We start from the raw sequence: 20,968 nt of genomic DNA, 5'->3' as shown, positions 1-20,968 counted from the left end.
GAAAAGTTAAATGACTTGCTCAGTATAGCTCAGGGACAGTATATCCACTCCTTAAAATGACCCTCTATGAATGAGGTCTTCAGATGTAAGGTTAGAGGTGTGAACATGACCAGGAGAGACTGTTTTGGCCTCCTGAGAACAAAGGATATGGAAGGAGAAGCAAGGACATAGGGCCTTAAAGGGAAAGAAGGAAGAGTTTGCTTCATGCCTTAGCCTTTGCAGCCATAACATTCCTTAAGTATCCAGCACACCTTTTTAAGTATAAGATAAAAGAATCCTTGATCAGCCTCTCCCCTTTCAGTCACTGAGCCATCTCTTGTGCTTGCTGTCAAGAGTTGAACCTTGATCCCTTTTCAAAGGCAGCATAATATTAGAAGGCTTTAGAGAAGTAGACAAGTTCAGATTGACAAAAAACATATATAAGTACCTCAATTAGTCACTGCACATACTAGCTGATCTAGAAATATATAAAAGTATCTAGACTCCAGGTATTTATAGTGAAGAGGTAGAAATAAGGTATGCATGTATACCCAGTCATAATCTAATAAGCCAGCTCAATGTAGACGGGAGGGTTCAAGGGAAGGCATTCTCAGTATTGTGGAACTTGAGCACACAGATGCAAGAATGTAGATCATCTGAGAGGTAGAAGGGAAGACATTTCAGTCTTTCAGGCTTGGAGAAAAACATGAGACACAAATTCTTGAACATGGGCTTAATCCAGGGAGGGTAGAAAATAAGGGTATTCTTCTGAAGAATGGAGGAGACTTGCTTTGGTCAATGAGAAAAACTCCTGAGGTCAGATCAAAGATGGTTTTAGTGGGGAGGGGACAGAGCACAGTCTTGCACATCCAGGAATCAGAGTGCCTTAACAGAAGTTTAATCTGGTAGCAAGCAGCATGAGATATAGAAAGGAGCAAGGAAAGACTAAAAGCAGATGGTCCATTAATTGGCACTTTAAATAATCCCAGTGTTAACTAATTCCACCACAATGGAAGAGACAAATCTGAGAAACCAAGGAAGAAGAGACAAAATGTCATGCTGGATCACACTTAAGAAGAGAGAAGCACCAAGTTTCTTTCACTAGGAAAGTAGTTAGTGAAACTGGGGAAAGGAACTAATGCCTGGGTGTAAGCTTTAAATATAAGGAAACTAAAAAGCGTTTCTCTCCTAAAAGTAATTAGCTAGTTAGTGGCAAAGCTATGAGTATAACTGAGGTCTTCCAATTCTCCTCTGTGATAAAAATGGAGAGAGGGTTTGAGTATGATATTCAGTATCAGCAGATATTCTATAGGTGCCCTGTCCATGGAGTAGAAGGTTAGTGCCTTCCCTAGAGAGAAAATGTAGAGAAAGATGAATCCAGGGCTAAGGGTCAGCACTCAGGACACACTGAAATCAGGGCAAGTGGACAAGAGAAAATGAGTAGGAAAAAGAAAATGAGAACTAGAAAACTATTAAAATCAGAACTGGGACTGTACATTATCACAGATGATGAAGAGACTGTTTCCAGGATGTTGGCAAAAGGTCAAAGATCATGTCTGAGAAAGATTTTTTGATTTGGCTTGGAAGTCATTGGTGAGATCTAAGAGAGCAGGCTTAATAAAGTAGGTGGAGATAGAAAGATTGAAGACATTAAGGAGATAAATAATAAGGGGAAACAACTTTTTTGGTGGTAGAATTTTAACAATTAACTTATCAGAATTTATCAAAGCTACACATCCCCTAGTTATTTATGCTTTTGTGACTTGAGACTTAGAGGGCAAATGTGTGTATATACATAGGTTCAATGTATGAACCTTTTCTTGAATCAATGTATATGAGACTGATGTTCATTTTAGCTCCACTTCTAGCTCTTTTTTTTAATGAAATTTTAAAAATTTTTTACATTCGTTATTCATTTTTAAATGATATTTGCTTCTCCCAACCCCCTCAGGTATAGTCCCCATAGAGTTTCCTTCACCAATGCACCCATCACCTCAGTTCCCTGTGCTCCCTGCCTCCCTCCCTCTGATCCTTCTCTCTCCTCCTCCCCTGAAGTATGTCTCTGGTTTATAATTGTCCATTTTTGCTTTGTTGTGTTTTGTACTGTTACTATTTTTTTTTACACTGATGTCTTATTTGGTTCCCCTATATTCCTGCTATAAGTGAAACCATCTGATATTTTTCTTTTTCCTTCTGGCTTATTTCACTGAGCATAATTCCTTCTAGCTCCATCGATGTTGCTGTGAATGGCATAAGTTTATATTTTTGATTGCTGAATAGTATTTCATTGCGTATATATAACACATCTTCTTGATACAGTCATCTATTTTTGGGTATTTGGGTTGTTTCCAGGTTTTACCCATTGTAAATAGTGCTACATAGACATAGGGTTGCAGGTGGTCTTTTGAGTCAATGTTTTTGTGTCCTTTGGGGAAATCCCTAGGAGTAGAATAGACAGGTCATGTGGTAGCTCCATTTTTACTAGACTGAGGAAACTCCACGAAGCTTTCTGTAGTGGTTGGACAAGTGTGCACTCCCACTAGCAATGTAGGAGAGTTCCTTTTTCACCACATCCTCACCAACATTTGTTGCTTCTTGTTTTTTTGATATGTGCCATTCTTACTGGTGTAAGATGATGTCTCAATGTGGTTTTGATTTGCATTTCCCTGATTATAAGGGATGTTGAGCATTTTTTCATATGTCTGTTGGCCATTTGCATTCCCTCTTTGGAGAAATGTCTTTTACATTCTTCTGCCCATTTCTTGACTGGATTGTTTATTTTGTTTTTGTTGAGTCATGTAAGTTCTTTGTGTATGTTTGTGATCAGTCCCTTATCAGTTGAATGGAGTGCAAAGATTTTTTCCCAATCAGTGGGGTGTTTCCGTTTTGGTTAATGTCTCTTTTGCTGTGCAGAAGCTTTTCAGTTTGATGTAATCCCAGGTGTTTATCTTTTCGTTGACTATCTTTGCTTTGGGTGACCAGTCTTTAAAGATGGTATTGCAATATATGTCTTATGTTGTTTTACTTATATTTTCTTCTATATATTTTATGGTTTCAAGTCTTATGTCCAGTTCTCCTACACATTTTGAGTTGACTTTTGTGCATGGTAAGAGGTAGTGGCCTAGTTTCACTTTTTTGCATGTGATGGTCCAGTTTTCCCAGCACCATTTATTGAACAAACTGGCCATGTTCTTTGCTCCTTTGTCAAAGATCTGTTGTCCATATAAGTTTGGCTTTATTTCTGGGCTCTCTATTTGGTTCCATTGATTTATGTGTCTGTTTCTGTTCCAGCACCAACTGTTTTAATTATTATGGCTTTGTAGTATAGCTTGAAGTTTGGAAGTGTGATGCCTCCTTTCTCTTTTGTTTTCATCAGTAGGGCTTTGGCTATGTATGATTTTTTGTGGTTCCATATGAATTTCATTAGTATTTGTTCTATTTCTTTGAAGAATGTCATTGAGATTCTTATTGGAATAGCATTGAATCTGTATTTTGCTTTTGGGAGGATGGCCATTTATTTGCTTTTGGGAGGATGGCCATTAAATTCTTCCAATCCATGAGCAGGGGATTTTTTTCCATTTCTTTGTGGCTTCTTCTATTTTTTAATAAGCAGTGTTTTATAATTTTCTTTGTATAAGTCCTTCACCTCTTTTGTTAGGTTTATACCCAAGTATTTGATTTTTTTTTTCAATTATAAAAGAGATGGTTTTCTTGATTTCTTCTTCTTCAGTTTGATTGTGTATAGGGAGGCTACTGATTTTTGTGTGTTTATTTTGTATCCTGCTACTTTACTGAACTGGTTGATTATTTCAAGTAGTTTTTCTGTGGAACTTTTAGGGTTCTCTATGTATATTATCATATTGTCTGCAAATAGTGATAGTTTTACTTCTTCTTTCCCTATTTGGATTCCTTGTATGTCTTTCTCTTGTCTTATTGCCCTGGCTAGGACCTCCAGTATTATATTGAAGAGCAGTGGTGAGAGAGGACATCCTTGTCTTGTTCCTGATCCTAAAAGAAAGGCCTTCAGCTTTTTGACATTGAAAATAATATTGGCAGTGGGTTTGTCGTATATGGCTTTTATCATGTTAAAGTATGTTCCTTCTATCCCGAGAATCAAAGGCCTTCATCATAAATGGATGTTGGACTTTGTCAAATGCTTTCTCAGCATCTATTGATATGATCATATGGTTTTTAGTTTTCGTTTTGTTGATGTGTTGGATTACACTGATCGATTTTCCTATGTTGACCTCCTTGTGCCCCTGGAATGAATCCCACTTGATCGTGGTGTATTATCTCTTTGATGCATTGTTGGATTCTGTTGGCAAGGATTTTGTTGAGGATTTTTGCATCAGTGTTCATTAGTGAGATTGGCCTGTAATTTTTTTTCGTGCTGTCTTTGTTTGGTTTTGTTATTAGGGTAATGTTGGCTTCATAGAATGTATTGGGTAGTATTCCTTCTTTTTCAATTTTTAGAAAGAGTTTATATAGGATAGGCACTAATTCACTGCTGAACATTTGGTAGAATTCATTTGTGAAGCCGTCTGGACCTGGGCTTTTGTTTTTGGAGAGTGCTTTGATTACTCTCTCAATTTCTCTACTTGTAATTGGTCTGTTTAGTTGTTCTATTTCTTCTTTGTTCAGCTTTGGATGATTATATCATTCTAGGAATTTGTTCATCTCTTCTAGATTGTTGAATTTGTTTGCATATAAGTGTTCATAGTAATCTCTGTTTATTCTTTTGATTTCTATTGAGTCTGCTGTGATTTCTCCTCTTTCATTTATAATCCTATTTGTATGTGTTTTCTCCCATTTTTTCTTTGTGAGCCTGGCTAGAGGTTTTGTTTATTTTTTCAAAGAACCAATTTTTGGTTTCATTGATCTTTTGGATTGTTTTTTAAATTTCCATTTCATTTATTTCTGCTTTGATTTTTATTATTTCCTTTCTTCTACTGGCTTTAGGGGTTTTTTTGTTGTCCTTTTTCTAGCTCTTTGAGATATGAGATTAGGTTGTTTCTTTGAGCTCTTTCTTGTTTCTTGATGTGAGCCTTTTTGCTATATACTTGCCTCTTATTACTGCTTTTGCTGCATCCCATACATTCTGGAAAGTGGTGTCCTCCTTGTAGTTTGACTCAAGTATTTTTTAATTTCTTCTTTGATCTCCTCATTAATCCAGTGGTCTTCTACTAGTGTGGATTTCAATCTCCATGAAGTGGGAGGGTTCCTTGTTTTCTTTTCATGATCTATTTCTAGTTTGATGCCTTTATGATTGCAGAAGATAGATGGAATGATTTTGATCCTCATGTATCTGCTGATGTTTGTCTTGTGACCCAGTATGTGATCAATTCTGGAGAATGATCCATGCGTGCTTGAGAAAAATGTGTACTCAGATCTTTGGGGATGCAATGTCCTATAGATGTTTGTTAAGTCCATGAGTTATATGTATATATTAAGGGCTCTAGTGTCTTTGTTCATTTTTTGTCTCATTGATCTGTCCATTGGTGAGAGTGGGTTGTTGAAGTCTCCCACTATATATGTATTTTCTTTAATATCTGTTTTCAGAGTTGATAATAATTGTCTGATATGTTTCGGTGCTCCTTTATTCAGTGAGTATATGTTTATGAGTGTTATTTCTTCCTCCTGTATTGTCCCCTTGATCATAATGTAGTGTCCGTCTTTGTCTCTTTTTACCTTTTTTTAATTTGAAGTCTATTTCATCTGATAAAAGTATAGCTGTTTCTGCCTTCTTTTTCGTGCCTTTGCTTGTAGGATTGTTTTCCAACCTTTTACTTTCAATCTATGTTTATATTTTGTGGTTAAATGTGTTTCCAAGACAGCAGAAGGTTGGATTTTTTTTTTTTTACATCCAGCCTGCTACTCTGTGTCTTTTTATTGATGAGTTTAATCCATTTATATTTAGAGTTAATATTGATATGTTGACATCTGTATTTGCCATTTTGTTTGTCTTTTTTGTGATTTTATTCCTTACTTTACTCTGTTCTTCTTGTTCATTTCTCTGTTGGTTTTGGTTTTAGGGCTTCTTGTAGAATATTTTGGAGTGGGGATTTAGCTATAATGAATTTCTGGAGTTTCTTTTTGTCTGAGAAGTCCATATATTTTCTTCATAGAAGAAGGGGAGCTTTGCAGGGTAAAGTATGCTTGGTCAGGATTTGCTGTGTTAAAGTTTGTTGAATATGTTACTCCATTCTCTTTTTGCCTGTGGGGTTTCTCTGGAGAAGTCTGAAGTTAACCTGATTGGTTTTCCCTTATAAGTTATCTGTTTCTTCCCCCTTGCCAGTTTCATTATTTTTTCCTTGTCTTGGACTCTTGCAAGGTTTATTGTTATGTGTCTTGCTGTAGTTTTCTTTTCATTGTGGTAATTGGGTGTTCTTCTTGCTTCTTGTATGTCTTTATTTGTTTCCTTTTTCTTGCTTGGGAAGCTTTCTTCAATTATCTCCTTGAATAGTTTCTCAGTTCCTTTGTCTCTCTCCTCGCCTTCTGGAATGCCTATAACTCTTACATTTCCTCTCTTCATGGAGTCTGAGATTGTTGAAGAATGTCCGCATACTTCTTCTTTTACACTTCTTTCTCCTTTTTTCTTTTGGCTCTTTTTATTTCTGTATATTCGAGAGTACTGATCCCATCTTTCATTTCATTGATTCTGTTTTCGTTGCTTTTCCCAGACTTCTTTATCTCCTCTAGTAATCTTTTAATCTCCTGCATTTCTTTTCTTTCCTTTCTTGAGGTCTCAATTTCATTCTTCAGTTCAGTGATTGTTTGTCTCAAATCATTTTTTTCCTTTTCATTTTCTTTCTGCTTTTTAGTCATGATGGTCATTAATTCTCTGTTTGACAGGTCGAGAAGTTCTTCCATGTCATTGTTTAGCTCTGGTGACTGTTTTTCTTTTTGTGGTGTGTCCTCCTCCTGTGGGCTTTACTTGGTTATTTATATTTTTCCTTCTCCCTGTTGTTTGCTTTCTAATTAGTTCAATGTGTTGGGACGTTGTGCCACTGGTGTATTGGGCATCTCTTTGGGGTGCTTCTTCAGGGGTGTCAGAAACTGTTTACCTTACTGAGTCCATCATGTATGCCAAAACTCCACCAGGGTGTTGATGCTGTGCTGCTGGGCACTGTCCCTTAAAATTCCCTCCCTCTGTATTTACTCACCTCCAACAGGGAATCAGCTAGTTGGTGATTTTGTTTTGGTCACTAGGTGTGCCAGAGCCTGTACTTGCTGACCTGTGCTTTTCCCAGTGGTTCTCTGAGAAATGGAGGAGGTAAGGGGAGCACCTCAACACAGGGGCTCTTGTTCAAGCTGGGTGCTTTGACTGCCCCATGTTCACCAGGTTCTGTGCCCACAGCTATATAAGTCTCATGCCCTGAATTCTGTGCTCTAGGTCTCAGTTCCAGGGTTATCAGATCCAAAATGCTGGGTCTCACCCTGTGCAGTGCCCACTGTTATGGCGTGTCCCACACCCCAGATCCTGCACCTGGCTCTCAGTTCTAGAATGGGGTGTTGCTCCATGCCTTGTTTCCCTTCTTACCCCCATTTGCATGGACCACCCCATCTCAGAGCCTGAGGGTGGTTTTGGGATCCCAGGATTCCAACTATCAGGAAGTTGGTTATTTTGTTCTGGTCACTAGACAGCACCAGAGATCTTTCCTAGTATCCTTCCAGACTTGCATTTTTTCCCCGCTGGGTCTCCACAAACTAGAGTGGGGGTGGCATGGAGTGCCTCAATGGCATGGGGGATCTGTGTCTGTTCTGTCCCGCCATTGTGGTGATCCCAGACCCCGAATTTCATGCCCAGGTTCTCAGTTCCAAAAGCCCTCAGATCCAGGACGTGGGCAGTAACCCAGTTCAGTGTCCACAGAAATGGCAACTTTTGCACCCCACTCCCGTGCCCCAGGGGCTGGTTTTTGATTTCTCAGTGAGGGTCATTCACCTCAATGAGGGTTCCCGAGCATCGCCCCAGGAACCTAGGTTGTGGACGTGGGGACCTGGGGAGCATATGCTTTTCGAGCATGCATGCTTTTCCACACAAGCTTACGGGTTGGCCGTGGGTTATTTGCAGGTATCTCCATGGAGTCCTTATCTTCTTCTAATGGCAGCTAGAGCCATTCACTCATCTCCGTGGCAATACATGCATGGTTCTCCACAGTTCCCATTCACAGGGTGCGGTGCTTGCAGTAGTTCCTTTCCACTCACTGTCCCGCTTGGTCTGTAATTTGTTCTTGTTGTTGGGTTTTTTTTTTTCTCCTTTCTGTTGGTAGGGTGTGCTGGCTTTGTGTGTGTGTGGGGGGGGCGGTTTACAGGATTCCCCACTTCTAGCTCTTAAGTCTCTATCTTAGCTTTTTAGCTTTTGATATCCTCCTGCTTAGCTACATGCATATCTGCTCATTATTTTGTCTGCATTCCATGTAAGTTTTTAAAATAACACCCTTTCTGGAACAAGTGTGCCTAAATGAGTGTGTGAATGCCATTCTTTTAGGGGATGATGTCTTTGGTACTTTATTCTGAAATGCCTCATGGCATGTATTCATGCCAGACCCAACACATCACAACTGAGAAATTGTTTCAGGAGCAGGGTCCTGTCAGCTCAGACCTAATATCTGGCTTAGCTCCAGAGTCCCTGTACCAGCTCTTAGGCTCATAGAGACCTTTTGTGCCAATCTATTTCCTTTCATAAATAAGAAAGAGAATTAAGTGACCTTCTCAAGATGATACTACTAATAAATAGTAATTATAGAATCAGGACTGGATTCTTTACAACAACTTAACTGCCACTCATCATGCCTATACTGATACCTACTTTTATTGGAACACTTTAAGTTCTGATTAATGTTTCATCTTGCTTCCCCTTAGTGAAACCCAAACCAGATAAATGGTTTCCACAATTCATCAAGAAAAAGTCCAAGTCAGTTAGATAAGTATTGACTCCAGTCTATGGATGGGAAACATAGGATACAGGGACAGGAAGGGGAGGGTGGAGAAAACTCACCAGAGTATACACTCTTGCTTGCACCTGCACTCTGTGTGGTTTAGTTATGGTAGATGGGTTTGTAAAGTAGTAAGCAAGAGGAACCACATTTTGTAAATATGTACAATTTTGGAGGTTCTCTTTTTAAAAATAATCAAAAATTAAGAACAGGATTAAAAAGCTCATGTTGGGCCTACCCGGTGGCGCAGCATTGAGTGCTGGGTTGCGAAGCTGGCCGCAGCCTCTGCAGCACCAGTTCGATCCCCGGCTGCTCCTCGGCCACCGGAGAAGGGTCGCATATGGCGCACAGACGTCTCCTGCTACCCGCTGCTCCCCTCAGCAGTGTACTTCGGTCCTTCTGCCTGTTCTGCTCCCCGCTCTGGCTCTGGTGAATTCTCTCACCCTCCCGGGCTTCTGCTTTTATTTCATTTCAACTTTCAGTTGTATTTTCTGGAGCAACATAGCATTTTTCAAGTAAATTTCTATTTTTTAGCAAAGTTTCTAAGCATATAAAGAATTTAATATATGACAAAGAAGGCATCAAAGAGCAACAATAATGTAAGGATTATCCAATAAATGCTGCTAGTTAACTTGCTTAGAAACTCTGGATATTCAAAAACTCATAGGAGAAAAACTCTCCATTGTTATTCTTGGATCTATGAGAAATTAGATCTGGTTCATAGCAAGGAACTGAAATGGACAGATTTAAAATCTATAATATTTGTTTCCTGTTAGGTAATTAAGGCAGAATAAAATACAGGGCTTGATGGAAGTACCCTAACAGTGATGAGGATTTAAATTGTGACTCGTTACAACGTGTGGTAGTGGGATGAAAATGGGTCATCAGAGTCCATGTCCAGAACAATGAGAAGCCTAGAAAGACTTCACCAAGAAAGTGTAGCCCAGCCCAAAGGGAAGTCTTGTTTTTATTTTGAATAAGACAGAAAATAAAAAGATCAAAGAAGCAACCATGCAAACAGGGGAATGAACAAGTGTATGGGGGATGTGTAACTAGCTGGCCCCAGCCAAGGTTGAGAAATAAGGAGAAAGTCAAGGAAAATCTCAGTGTTTATGCTACTCTAGCCATAACACCTACTGTTTTTGCACATGCTCTTTACAGCATGTAGAGATCCTCATACCAGGACTTTTGCCCTTACAGTTTCCTTATCAACTTTCCCGTTTCTGCACACTGAAATGTACAGAATAGTCAAAGCAAAGAATAATCAAGGCAAAGACACAGAATAGTTGAGGCACACAATAATACAAGCTCCTACAAAATCATGTATCTTCTCTGGTAATCAGAACTTACCAGCAGTGGATAGGCTGACCTAGGAAGAGTTGAAAATCCGAGGGTAAGCTACCATCTAGGGAAGGACAGATTGACCAGGAGGAACCAACGTGAAAACACATAACAGGAGCCTCCCTTGTGGCGCAGTGGGTTGAGCGTAGCGCTGTGAAGCTGTCTCAGCTTCTGTAGAGCCGGTTCAATTCCTGGCTGACCAGGGAGGTTCCCACATGGTGAGGCAGACCTCTCCTGTCTCGCCCACTGCTCCCCTCAGCAGTGTACTTTGGTCCTTCTGCCTGTTCTGCTCCCTGCTCTGTCTCTGGTGAATTCTCTCACCCTCACGCACCTCTGGCCTATACCTCAGTGCTTATATAAGTAAATAAATCTTAAAAAAAAATTGAAGAGGCAACTTTTAAAAAAATAAACATATAGCAGAGGGTTAAACAAGTCTTCCTGGTGGGAGCCCTGGATCAATCTTGTCAACTGGAAATTGAGATAGAGGACGCCAGAAGGTAAGCCTCGGGGATTTAGCAGGAGGCCTGGTAGATGAGTGTAGTGAATAAATGAATGGTATAGAGGTTGGAAACTAGACCAGTTTTGACATCAGAGCCTCTGACAGGATGTAACAGAATCTAACCCCAGAAATGGGGTTCAGAGTAGGAACTTTAATTCCAGACTCAGAGAACAGAGTTGGGACTTCAGTTCTAAAACCCAAAAGCTAGAACAGGATACTAGGACTCATGCTTTCGGCACAAGGTGGGGGTTTGGTCAGGAAAAACAGGTATGGGCTGCTAGACAGTAAAAACATCTAAGCAGATAAACAGGAACATGAGCTTTCCACCAAACTTCCAAGTAACTGGATTGGAACCTTAATAAATTCCATTCTATTGAAACTAAGATTATCCCCTGGTCTTGGGGCTAGACTGGTTCTTCAGATGGAGGGTATGTGACCTCAGTTGTGCACTAAGGAGACTGAGGTTCAGCTCCTGACTAAAACATTCCAATGCTCATCTGTGAATGATTTTCATAATAAGCTGAAAACATGGCAATTCATTTAGGTCAGAAATGAGCAATTGGAACAGTGTTTAAAGTTGTTGCCAGTACTACACATAGGAACCAAATTTTATAAGAAAGTTTAAGTACAGTGAAAAGCTAGAGAGAAATCTAATATAAATTATGGTTCATATTTTGGGAAATGGCATCAAGGCTTTTCTATAGGCTATCTGTAGAATCCCTACTTGGTCTCTACAGGATAATCTTCCAGCTGTAGCCAGACTTGTAACAGTCAAAGTAATTTAGGGGAATGAGGACAGTAATGAAGATCTGGCTCTGTGAATAAACAACAAAGCAAACAGAAATCAGCTAACAAAAGAAAGCAAGGCCAAGGTCAAGAAATCCAAAATCAGAATAAGATGTAACAGAGGAAGATTATAGGTTATAACATAGATATCAAAAAAGGGAGGGATTGTCAGAGAGAACATGCACTTGGGGATAGGAGTACCTACGGAGTGAAAGAGAAAGCAGGAGAAAGACAATGGAAAGAAGGAGGCTTTCTGGGCTTTGGAAAGAATCCCAGAGATGTAAATTCCAGGCCAAATTCTACTCCCAATTTGAAGGATAACCTTAGGCAATTCACCCATATTTGGGCTGATCTTTTAAGATCTTGATCTTCAGTAACTCTAAGACTACTGGTGTAAGTAAATCCCTGTCAATAAAATGAGCAAACTTAGAAGCTTTGTATGGCCCAAAAGAGGTAATGAGGCCTTTTTTCCCTTCTTTCTTCCCTTACTCAATCCCTCCCCTGCTTCCTCCTTATCTGAAAATATTTATTATTAACCTACTATGTGTCTGTGCCTGATAATATATATGGATAAGCCCAGTCTCTCTCTCTCTCTCTCTCTCTCTTTCACACACACACACACACACACACACACACACACACACACACACACCAATTCCTGCTGCTAAGGCCATCATATTGATTCAAAGGCAACCTATTCATAGATTATCCAGTGACATCAGCTATCACAGTTGAACCAATTAGATTCTTGTTTGGCGACAAGTACCATATAAAGGAGAGAAATATGGGCATAGGAGTTAGATTGCTCAGGTCCAACTTATGGTTCCACTACTTAATGGGTATGTAAATCCTAGGAAAGTTGCTTAATTATAGTGCCTCTGTTCCTTAGCTGTCAATGGAGAAAATAATACAACCTATTGCCTAAGGTTGTTGTGAATTTTATTTATTTATTTATTTATTTATGCATATAAGAACTGGGGTGTATGCCAGAGGTGTGAGGTGGGGTGAGAGGATTCACCAGAGAAAGAGTGGGGAGCAGAACAGGCAGACTGACTGAAATACACTGCTGAGGGGAGCAGTGGATGAGACAGGAGAGGTCTGCTGCACCATGTGGGTCACCTCCCTGGCTGGAGATCGAACACATGCTGCAGTGGCTGCGGATAGCTTCATAGGTTGTGTCTTAACCCCTTGCACCACCAGGGAGGCACTGTTGTGAATTTTAAATGAGTCCATTCATGTAATAATTTAGAACAATGCAAAGCATATGGTTAGCATTCAATAACTATTAGCTATACATTCAATGGATTATTATTATTAGAATCGTGAGCTCAAATTAGAAAGTGTAGAGAGACAAAATGGGTTAGGAGTAAAGGCAGAAAATGAAAAGTATCATGTAAGGTTGGATAATAGCAAACCAATATTGCATGCCTTCCAAAGTTTCTCTGATAGGACAGAAACTGGTAGTAAGCAGGGGCAGCCTGTTTTTAGAGAGAAGGGAAAAGACACACAAAAAGATATAGAAGGGATGAGAAACAAAGAAATCTCAGAACCCATGGGATAGATGGGAGTGGTTGCAAAAACATATTTCAGCATTATGTGCAATCACTGTGCAGATGAGAAAGTAACAGTGTGCAGAAGTTAAATGAATTTTCCAGTCAAAATAAGTCTTGGCTAAAAATAACATCCTTGTCTACTTATTCCATGATTATTTTTCACCTAGAGATTTTACATCTAGCTCCTGGTTTTGTTTGTGGAAAGTTATCATTAGAAGTTTTAAGGATTGCTAATTCACAGTAATAAACCGGACCCATAATGTGATGAACTAAAATGAACTAGAACTCCTCTCTTGATCAACAGGAACAACACTTCGCTTGGATGTCTGGGATGGATGGAAGGAGTTTCTGATGGGTTGTCTCCTAGGACAGAAACTGAGAGTCCAACGCTATTTATCAAATGAAGCACCAGTACTCAAGTATGGAGATAAAGCAAATGCAAGATTAATTTAAGCAATTTTTCCAACTACCATGACTCCTGAGTCTGCAGTTCACTCTAGAACTGGGGTCTGCCCCATGTTCGTCCCACTTATCATGTTTAACCCACCCTCAAATATTGAGATATTTGCTGGAGCAAGACACCAAGGATGTCACCAGGGCTGACAGGCTTCGGTGACAGATTGCAATTCAGGTAGACTCTCTTCAGGAAATACCAACTACATAAATGAGTGACCTTAGCTTGGCTTGGATATTAGACTTTTAACAGTATTTTAAAGGCTCTCAGAATAAAAAACACTTGCTAATTGATTGGCTAGAAAAATTAGGCTGCATCTTCCTAAACAATTGTGTAATTTTCAAATTGTCTGTAGTACGGACAGTCATAATTTTGCCATAGGTAAAGTGTAAAATGCATGACTGAGGCAGTTCAGGAGGGTAGATTCATAAAATCAGGTTGATATTTTAATGTTCGCTGCAGCCAGCAGTTTCCCAAATGCAAAAAAGACACTGTCCTTTAGGTTTTAATTCAATGGTACTTCAGAACAGTGCCACCTTGTGGGTGATTCAATCATATTTTTACAGAAGTCTAACCCACCACCAGTTTTAAGTGTTCTGCAATTTTGCAAAATTCAAAATTTTAAAATTAATTTATATTTTGAGATACTCATAATACTCTTATTTCACGCTCTAGATCCACAAAAATATTTTATTGCATTATTAATTCTTATAGTGCACATTTACTGAATACTTTGTGGAAGACAGTGTTGTATTTAGCATTTCATTTTATACTTACAACTATTTTATGAGGTGTATGCATTTTACGTTGTTTTAAAGATGAGGAAACTGATATTATGAAGTCTGACCAATGAGCTGGCAAGAGTGAAAAAAAGGGTGTCCATGGGGCCTCCCTGATGGCGCAAGGTGTTGAGCGCAGTGCTGTGTAGCTGTCCGCAACCTCTGTGGCGTGAGTTCGATCCCTGGCCAGGGAGCTACCCACATGGCACAGCAGACCTCTCCTGTCTCGCCCACTGCTCGCCCAAAAGTGTACTTCTGTCTGTCTGCCTGTTCTGTTCCCTGCTCTGTCTCTGGTGAATCCTCTCACCTCCCACACCTCTGGCTTGTACCCCAGTTCTATAATCATAAATAAATACATCTTTAAAAAAAAAATAAGGTGGAGCCTCCCCTGGTGGCTCAGCGGTTGAGCACTGGGCTGCGAAGCTGCCCGCAGTCTCTGCAGCATCGGTTCGACCCCCAGTCACCAGCGAGGTTCCCACATGGCGCGACAGACCTCTCCTGCCACACCCGCTGCTCCCTTCAGCAGTGTATTTTGTCAGTCTGCCTGTTCTGTTCTCTGCTCTGGCTCTGGTGAATTCTCTCACCCTCCCGCGCTTCTGACTATACCCAGTGCTTATATAAATAAATAAATCTTTAAAAAAAAAAAAAGGTGTCCAGTATCTGACACCAACAATTTAACTCTACACAGGGGCTCAACCATTTCCACTTTTAAACTTTAAGTAAAATCCAAGAGCTTGGAGAATGTGTATAATCAAATTGTCCTTATATTCCTCCCCCAGACAAGTACTAAGTATTTTCTATGTACTATGCAAAATCCTATGAATTTAGAAATAATTAAGATATGCTCCCTGCTTCTAGTGATCTTGTTGCCCAAGAGGGAACACAGAAAACAAGTAGTCAATACTGGAGAAGCATAAACGCAAAGTGTTTGGGATTACAAGCTTCAGTGCCCATCTGCCTGAGTTCAAAGCCCCACTCTCTATTTAGTTGTATAAATTTGAGCAGGTTACACAGTCATCTTGTACCTCTTTTTTCTTTTCTATAAAATGAGATTGATCATAGTATCTATCTCATAGAACTGTTTTAGAGATTAAATGACCTAGTAATAAGGAACTTAAGGGGCTGCCTGACAAATATGATAAAAGTACATACTATGTACATGGTTTTTACAGGTACCTGGTAAGCAGGATATAAATGTTAGGGGTCGTTGCTACTGCTATTCAGTGTGAAGTGTGTTATGGCATCAGCAGGGTGCAAATTGATAAGGGAATGCACCGTATGAACAACCAGCTAGACTAAGAGGATCAAGTAAAGTATCCTGAGAATGGGAATTGAGGTTGAGACCCAAAGGTTTGTTACTGAGCTCAATGGTAGGGAAAAGAAAATAGATGTTCCCAAACAGATGGAACTACATGTGTAAAAACCTGTGGGCAAGAAAATAAATTGAAGGAACTGAAAAAACTATCACAGAGTAAACCATAGAATGAGAGGAACCTACTGACCAGTGACTGGAAAGGTAAGAGGAACCAGCTCATGTTGGCCCTATGGGAATGTAAAGGAATTTGGAATTTATCTTTTAAGCATTGGGAAGACATTGAAATGCAGGGAAGGGCCAAGATGAGATCTGCATTGTGTTGTACAGTGATGACTCTGGTTAACTTGTAAGGAGTAGAGGAGTAGAGATAATGGGGGCTGAACTAAGTTTATGACACAGAGGCAGAGATAAGAGGAAAGACTAAAAGGAAATATCTAGAAGCTAAAGCCAACTGGTCTAAGTAATAAACTACATATGGGAAGAGAGAGAGGAAAGATCTGACAAGGATGGAATCTAGGCTCCCAACTTGATAATAGGATGGATGGAAGGTCTATTCTTCTTAGAAGAGAAGCCTAGAATAGGAGCAGGCTTGGGGGAGAAGATGAGGAATTCAATTATAAATATGTTGAACCTAAAGTGTTTATTGGATCCCTAAATCAAACTGTAGATGTTTGAATTAAAGATGTGAGCCAAAAACCAAGTGTTGCCAGGGGAAGGATAGTTACCCAGCTGTGCAGAGATCTCAGAGGTATTTTCACAGTCCACCTAGGAGAGGTTTTTCTCTCCAAATTAAGGAAAAAAAGATCAAATTAAGAGATAGTTATTTGCACTAATACATTTTTTTAAAAAGGATGTGTGAACCAACATGCCAGTATATTAACATATGACTCTAATTAATTGTAATGTAAGTGCCAGAGTGTGCCAAAGACCCACAGATTCTGGGCAAACCATCTTTCTCATAGAGGAAAATTACACAGGAAGCCATATATGCATCAACTGTGGTGGGATGAACATGCAACCAAACAGGGGAATTAGTTATGTACTAAATTTGGGGTGATACCAAGCTCACCTGATTCCATTTCTACAATGGGTTCAGATAGCCCTGCCAAGGGACATCCTAGTCAATGCCTGACAGTACTCTGTCTTATTTATCTCATTGTTCTTACTTCTCTGAACAACCTTCACCAAATACTCAAATTATGCCTTACAGGGCATTGGCTGGAGTGTAGGAAAACCAATAGGTCTCCAGTACAATGAAAGAGAAAGGAGTAGTGGAAAGTGGGGGAGAAAAGGGAGACAGGGTTCAGATGATGAAGACCCTTTGCAGACCAAGGAGAGAAGCTTGAGTTTGAATTTCAAAGAGACACTATTGGAAGGTTTTGAACAAAGGATGAGCAATAGCCTCCAATGTATGGACTAAAAATAGCAGAGTGCTGTGTGCAGAAAAGACCACAGAGAAGAGGAAACCAATTAGGAGATTGCAGCACTCACAGTGGTGCTGGTGAGGGGGAACCCTATTAGTTTAGATCAGAGCAGCAGTAGAGACTTTGGGAAGCCAGAAAATATGGACTGTTTAGAAAAGGCAAATAAATCTTTCAGATTTCTAAGATGTGCTGAATATCTTCCAATAATACAAAACTTGATATTTTCCTAAGCATTTGATTTTCCTTTCCTTTTCTTTTCCTTCCTTCCTTCCTTCCTTCCTTCCTTCCTTCCTTCCTTCCTTCCTTCCTTCCTTCCTTCCTTCCTTCCTTCCTTCCTTCCTGCCTGCCTGCCTTCCTGCCTGCCTGTAACTCAGGTCCTCCCTGGTGGCGCCAGGGGTGGTTAAGTCTCAGTACTATGAAGCTATCTGCAGCCACTGCAGTATGTGTTCGATCCCTGGCCAAAGAGCTAATCCACATGGCACAGCAGACCTCTCCTGTCCCACCGATTGCTCCCCTCAGCAGTGTATTTCAGTAGATACACCAGTTTCCCCACTCTGTCTCTAGTGAATCCTCTCACCCTCCCCACACCTCTGGACTACATCCCAGCTCTTATATGCATATATAGATAAATCTTTAAAAAAAAGAAAAAAATTTTATTTGGAAATTCAATTAAGATATAAGGAGGTATTATAGTTTCTTAATTTAAAAGACAATTTAATTAATTACATTGTACTATTGATAAAACTGCACACTTTGATTACACTTTAATAATTTTTACATAAACATCAGAGAAGAAACATATAAAAGAAAATGTTTCTTGAGATATTGCTAAGAAAGCACTGATTAATGATTGCTATAAACATCATTCATTACTTCAGATTTCAGAACTTAAGAATTATTGTTATTATATACAGAAACTGAGCTGTCTTTATTATTGCTGTCATGGGTAAAGTTTCTATTACACAGATAATTTAAATTCATTTTGGGGTAAGATACAAAGTTTGCTTCAAATCCTTAAAAAATAAGTCATAATCAGGGGCCTCCCTGGTGGCGCAAGGGGTTAAGCACTGCACCATTAAGCAATCCGCAGCCTCTGCAGCAAGAGTTCGATCCCCAGCCGGCCAGGGAGCAACCCACATGGCGCAGCAGACCTCTCCTGACTTGCCCACTGCTCCCCTCAGCAGTGTATTTCAGTCAATCTGCCTGTTCTGCTCCCCAATCTCTCTGGTGAATCCTCTCACCCCCCGCACCTCTGGCTTACATCCCAGTTCCTGTATGTATACATAAATAAATCTTCAAAAAAAATTATAGGAAAGCATTTGGTTTTCAAAAGAAACAGCTCCAAGAGAATGGGTTTGAATTATTTACATATGCATACTAAGATACTATGAACAAGCAGGAATTGTGCAATTAACTGGCATGCCTTTTTAAAAAAAATTTAGATAAAAATTATTAGGAAATAAACATTTTAGCTAGACAATTTATGACTATTTAGTATAACTATGCTTGTCTGTTTACTGACTTACTAATCACCACGTTCCTACTTTTTTTCTCATTCAGGTATCAGAAAAGGGTAGTCCTGTACATCGCTGCATTTTATGGGCACATTGAACTCACTGAATGGGCCCTGAAGCAGGGTGTGCGGCCCAATGAGGCAGTGGGTGTTCACCCCTATCGAGTGTGGTGCCATGAAGCCCTGCATGCAGATGTCTCCAAATGCCCCATTCATGCAGCTGCAGAAGCTGGCCAACTGTTGATTCTAAAGGCTTTTGTGCGCTGCAGTGTGCTGTGTCTGGAATGCAAAAATGCAGCAGGACAAACTCCCCTGACCATTGCCTTCAAACACAAGCATAAAGACTGTGTATTATATTTGCTGGGAAAAATGTGGTCCACAGTTTCTTTTCTGAAAATTTCACTCCCCATGAGGATTTACATTAAAATAAAGCAATGGGTCCTCAGGGCTCAGAGTCACAGTCTTCATAAAAGGCGACTTCGTGGAACGAGGGTCTTTGGGGCAAAAGTTGGAGACACTGTGATGGTGGACGGTTACACCAAACCAAAAATGACCTCCAAGAGCTGGCATAAGGCTGGGAACAAGGACTCACAAATCCCTGCAAACAAGCTGCCACCCCTCAGAGAACAAACTACTAGCAGGAAACCCGTTCATTCTCTGGCAACTCCAGAGGATACAAGACAAACCCTCAAGTTTCCTCTGCTGGTAGATGCAAATACAGTCTCTGAATTACAAAGACAACAACAGAATCAGAAATCAGCTACTGCTGGGAAAAAAGAAAATCTCATAAAAAATTCCTATCTCCCCCAAGTCCCGCTCCCTCTGGTGTCAAGAGTGGGCTATTCACATTCCTCGTTTTACTATGCAACACCTGGTGCTGACTTTTTACTCAGGTCTTCCTTCTCGGCTTTCTCAGAGCACAATGGGAGGACTCCCCGGGAGAACGCCATCTACTGCTTGGCTGTGGCAAGGTAATGTTTTTAAGCACTCAAGAGCAAACTTTTCATAGGATAGGATACATCTAAGTCAGGGAATGAATGATCCATGAGCCCTACTTTACCATGTCATGAAATACAAGTTGTCCCAATGCATCAGTACTCAGCTTCAAGGACCTCACCACAAACTCATGTCTAAGATAAAAAGAAGTCCAATCTGTGTAGTAAGTAACTTTTTACCTCAGGCTTTCAGAAAGAAAAGAGACATAGTGAAAAGAGTTGTATCGATTAACAAGGTCCCTGGCTTCTTCCCCCCACCCCCACTTTTTTAAAGCTTGTAAGAAATGCTCATTATAATTAAAGGAAAAGGGGGGAAACTGGAATATAGGGGGAGACATGAAAAGTACTATGGAAGACTGGATGGTAATGAAAAAAGAAGTTGAGTAAAGAACAATCTCATGTCAAATTGAGACATAAGAGTGGACTTGCGGGGGTAGGAGGAGAGTTCTGTATTTGCTAGGATAATCAAACTGACATTAATATTTAAAGCATACTTTTAAAATAATCCATGATCATATTTAAAGAGATAAGCAAATGGATCTGAAGTGAACTTTTCAGGTACATTCATTTCATTAGGTAAACTTCTATATATTGATCATCAGATTTCACTGAAAACACAACTCTGATCAGATTTCAAGCCCCATCCATTACTTAAGAGATATTATTGAAAGTTGATATTGCAGTAGAAATACAGATTTGTGGGTGGCTTTCCCCCTACTCAGCGTGATAAGAGAGAAAGGATAAACAAGGCTAGAATGTTTTAAATGTCTTTCTGTAATGATTTGTAGTTCAACTCTACTTTATTTCAGCTAGGTTGTTGCCACCTAGTGGTGAGAATAATTTGGGCTCTAAAACTGGCAAAATTCAGAACCCAAAATTACAAGGTTGACAGTAAAGAAGTGGCATAACAGTTTCTTTGTAATTTATAATTCTGTAGTTAGAATGTATAAAATTCTCATAAAGACTAGTTAATGATTACTTGAAAAAATTATATAAACCATCTTAAAATCAGGCTGCAAAAATAAGGAAATACTGATTAGTTTTCTTGACAGATGCACCTTAAAAATGGGGTTATTTTTCAAGTATGCAATAAAAGCTTATCATAGTCCAATGCAGTACTAGGCAGAATAAAATAGTCCACTGAAGTATTAGGCAGAATGAAAATATGAAGTCTCTATGTTTAAGGTGTGTGTGGGGGTGGCGGGGGTGGTGTGTATGGGAGGTGAGAAAGATTTTCAGTGTCTACTGTTTAGTGCTTTCTTGGGGAACAGCTGAGTTGTAAAATATATAGCAAAATGTATAGGAAGCACTAATATGCTTCTCACATATATGGCTCATTGAATTTTTGCATTTCCATAATCCACGTAACCACTGCTCCAATCAACTGCAAAATA

General features: G+C 39.7%; 1 protein-coding gene across 1 annotated transcript in view; it reads left to right on the top strand.

Annotated features, from left to right (window-relative positions):
* The window catches only part of ANKUB1 (ankyrin repeat and ubiquitin domain containing 1), a gene marked incomplete at its 5' end in the record, with an annotated part of 49,672 nt that overhangs the window by 12,739 nt on the left and 15,965 nt on the right, over positions 1–20,968 (top strand). Inside the window, 2 exons of the mRNA XM_084232329.1 lie at positions 13,399–13,513; positions 18,627–19,550. Coding sequence (XP_084088455.1) covers positions 13,399–13,513; positions 18,627–19,550 — 1,039 coding nt within the window. The remainder of the gene's footprint in view (positions 1–13,398; positions 13,514–18,626; positions 19,551–20,968) is intronic.

The sequence above is a fragment of the Talpa europaea genome, assembly GCF_964194135.1.
Source record: "Talpa europaea genome assembly, chromosome: 4".
Taxonomy (NCBI): domain Eukaryota; kingdom Metazoa; phylum Chordata; class Mammalia; order Eulipotyphla; family Talpidae; genus Talpa; species Talpa europaea.
The sequence above is the reverse complement of the archived record's forward strand: the minus strand, read 5'-3'. Positions and strand labels throughout refer to the sequence as shown.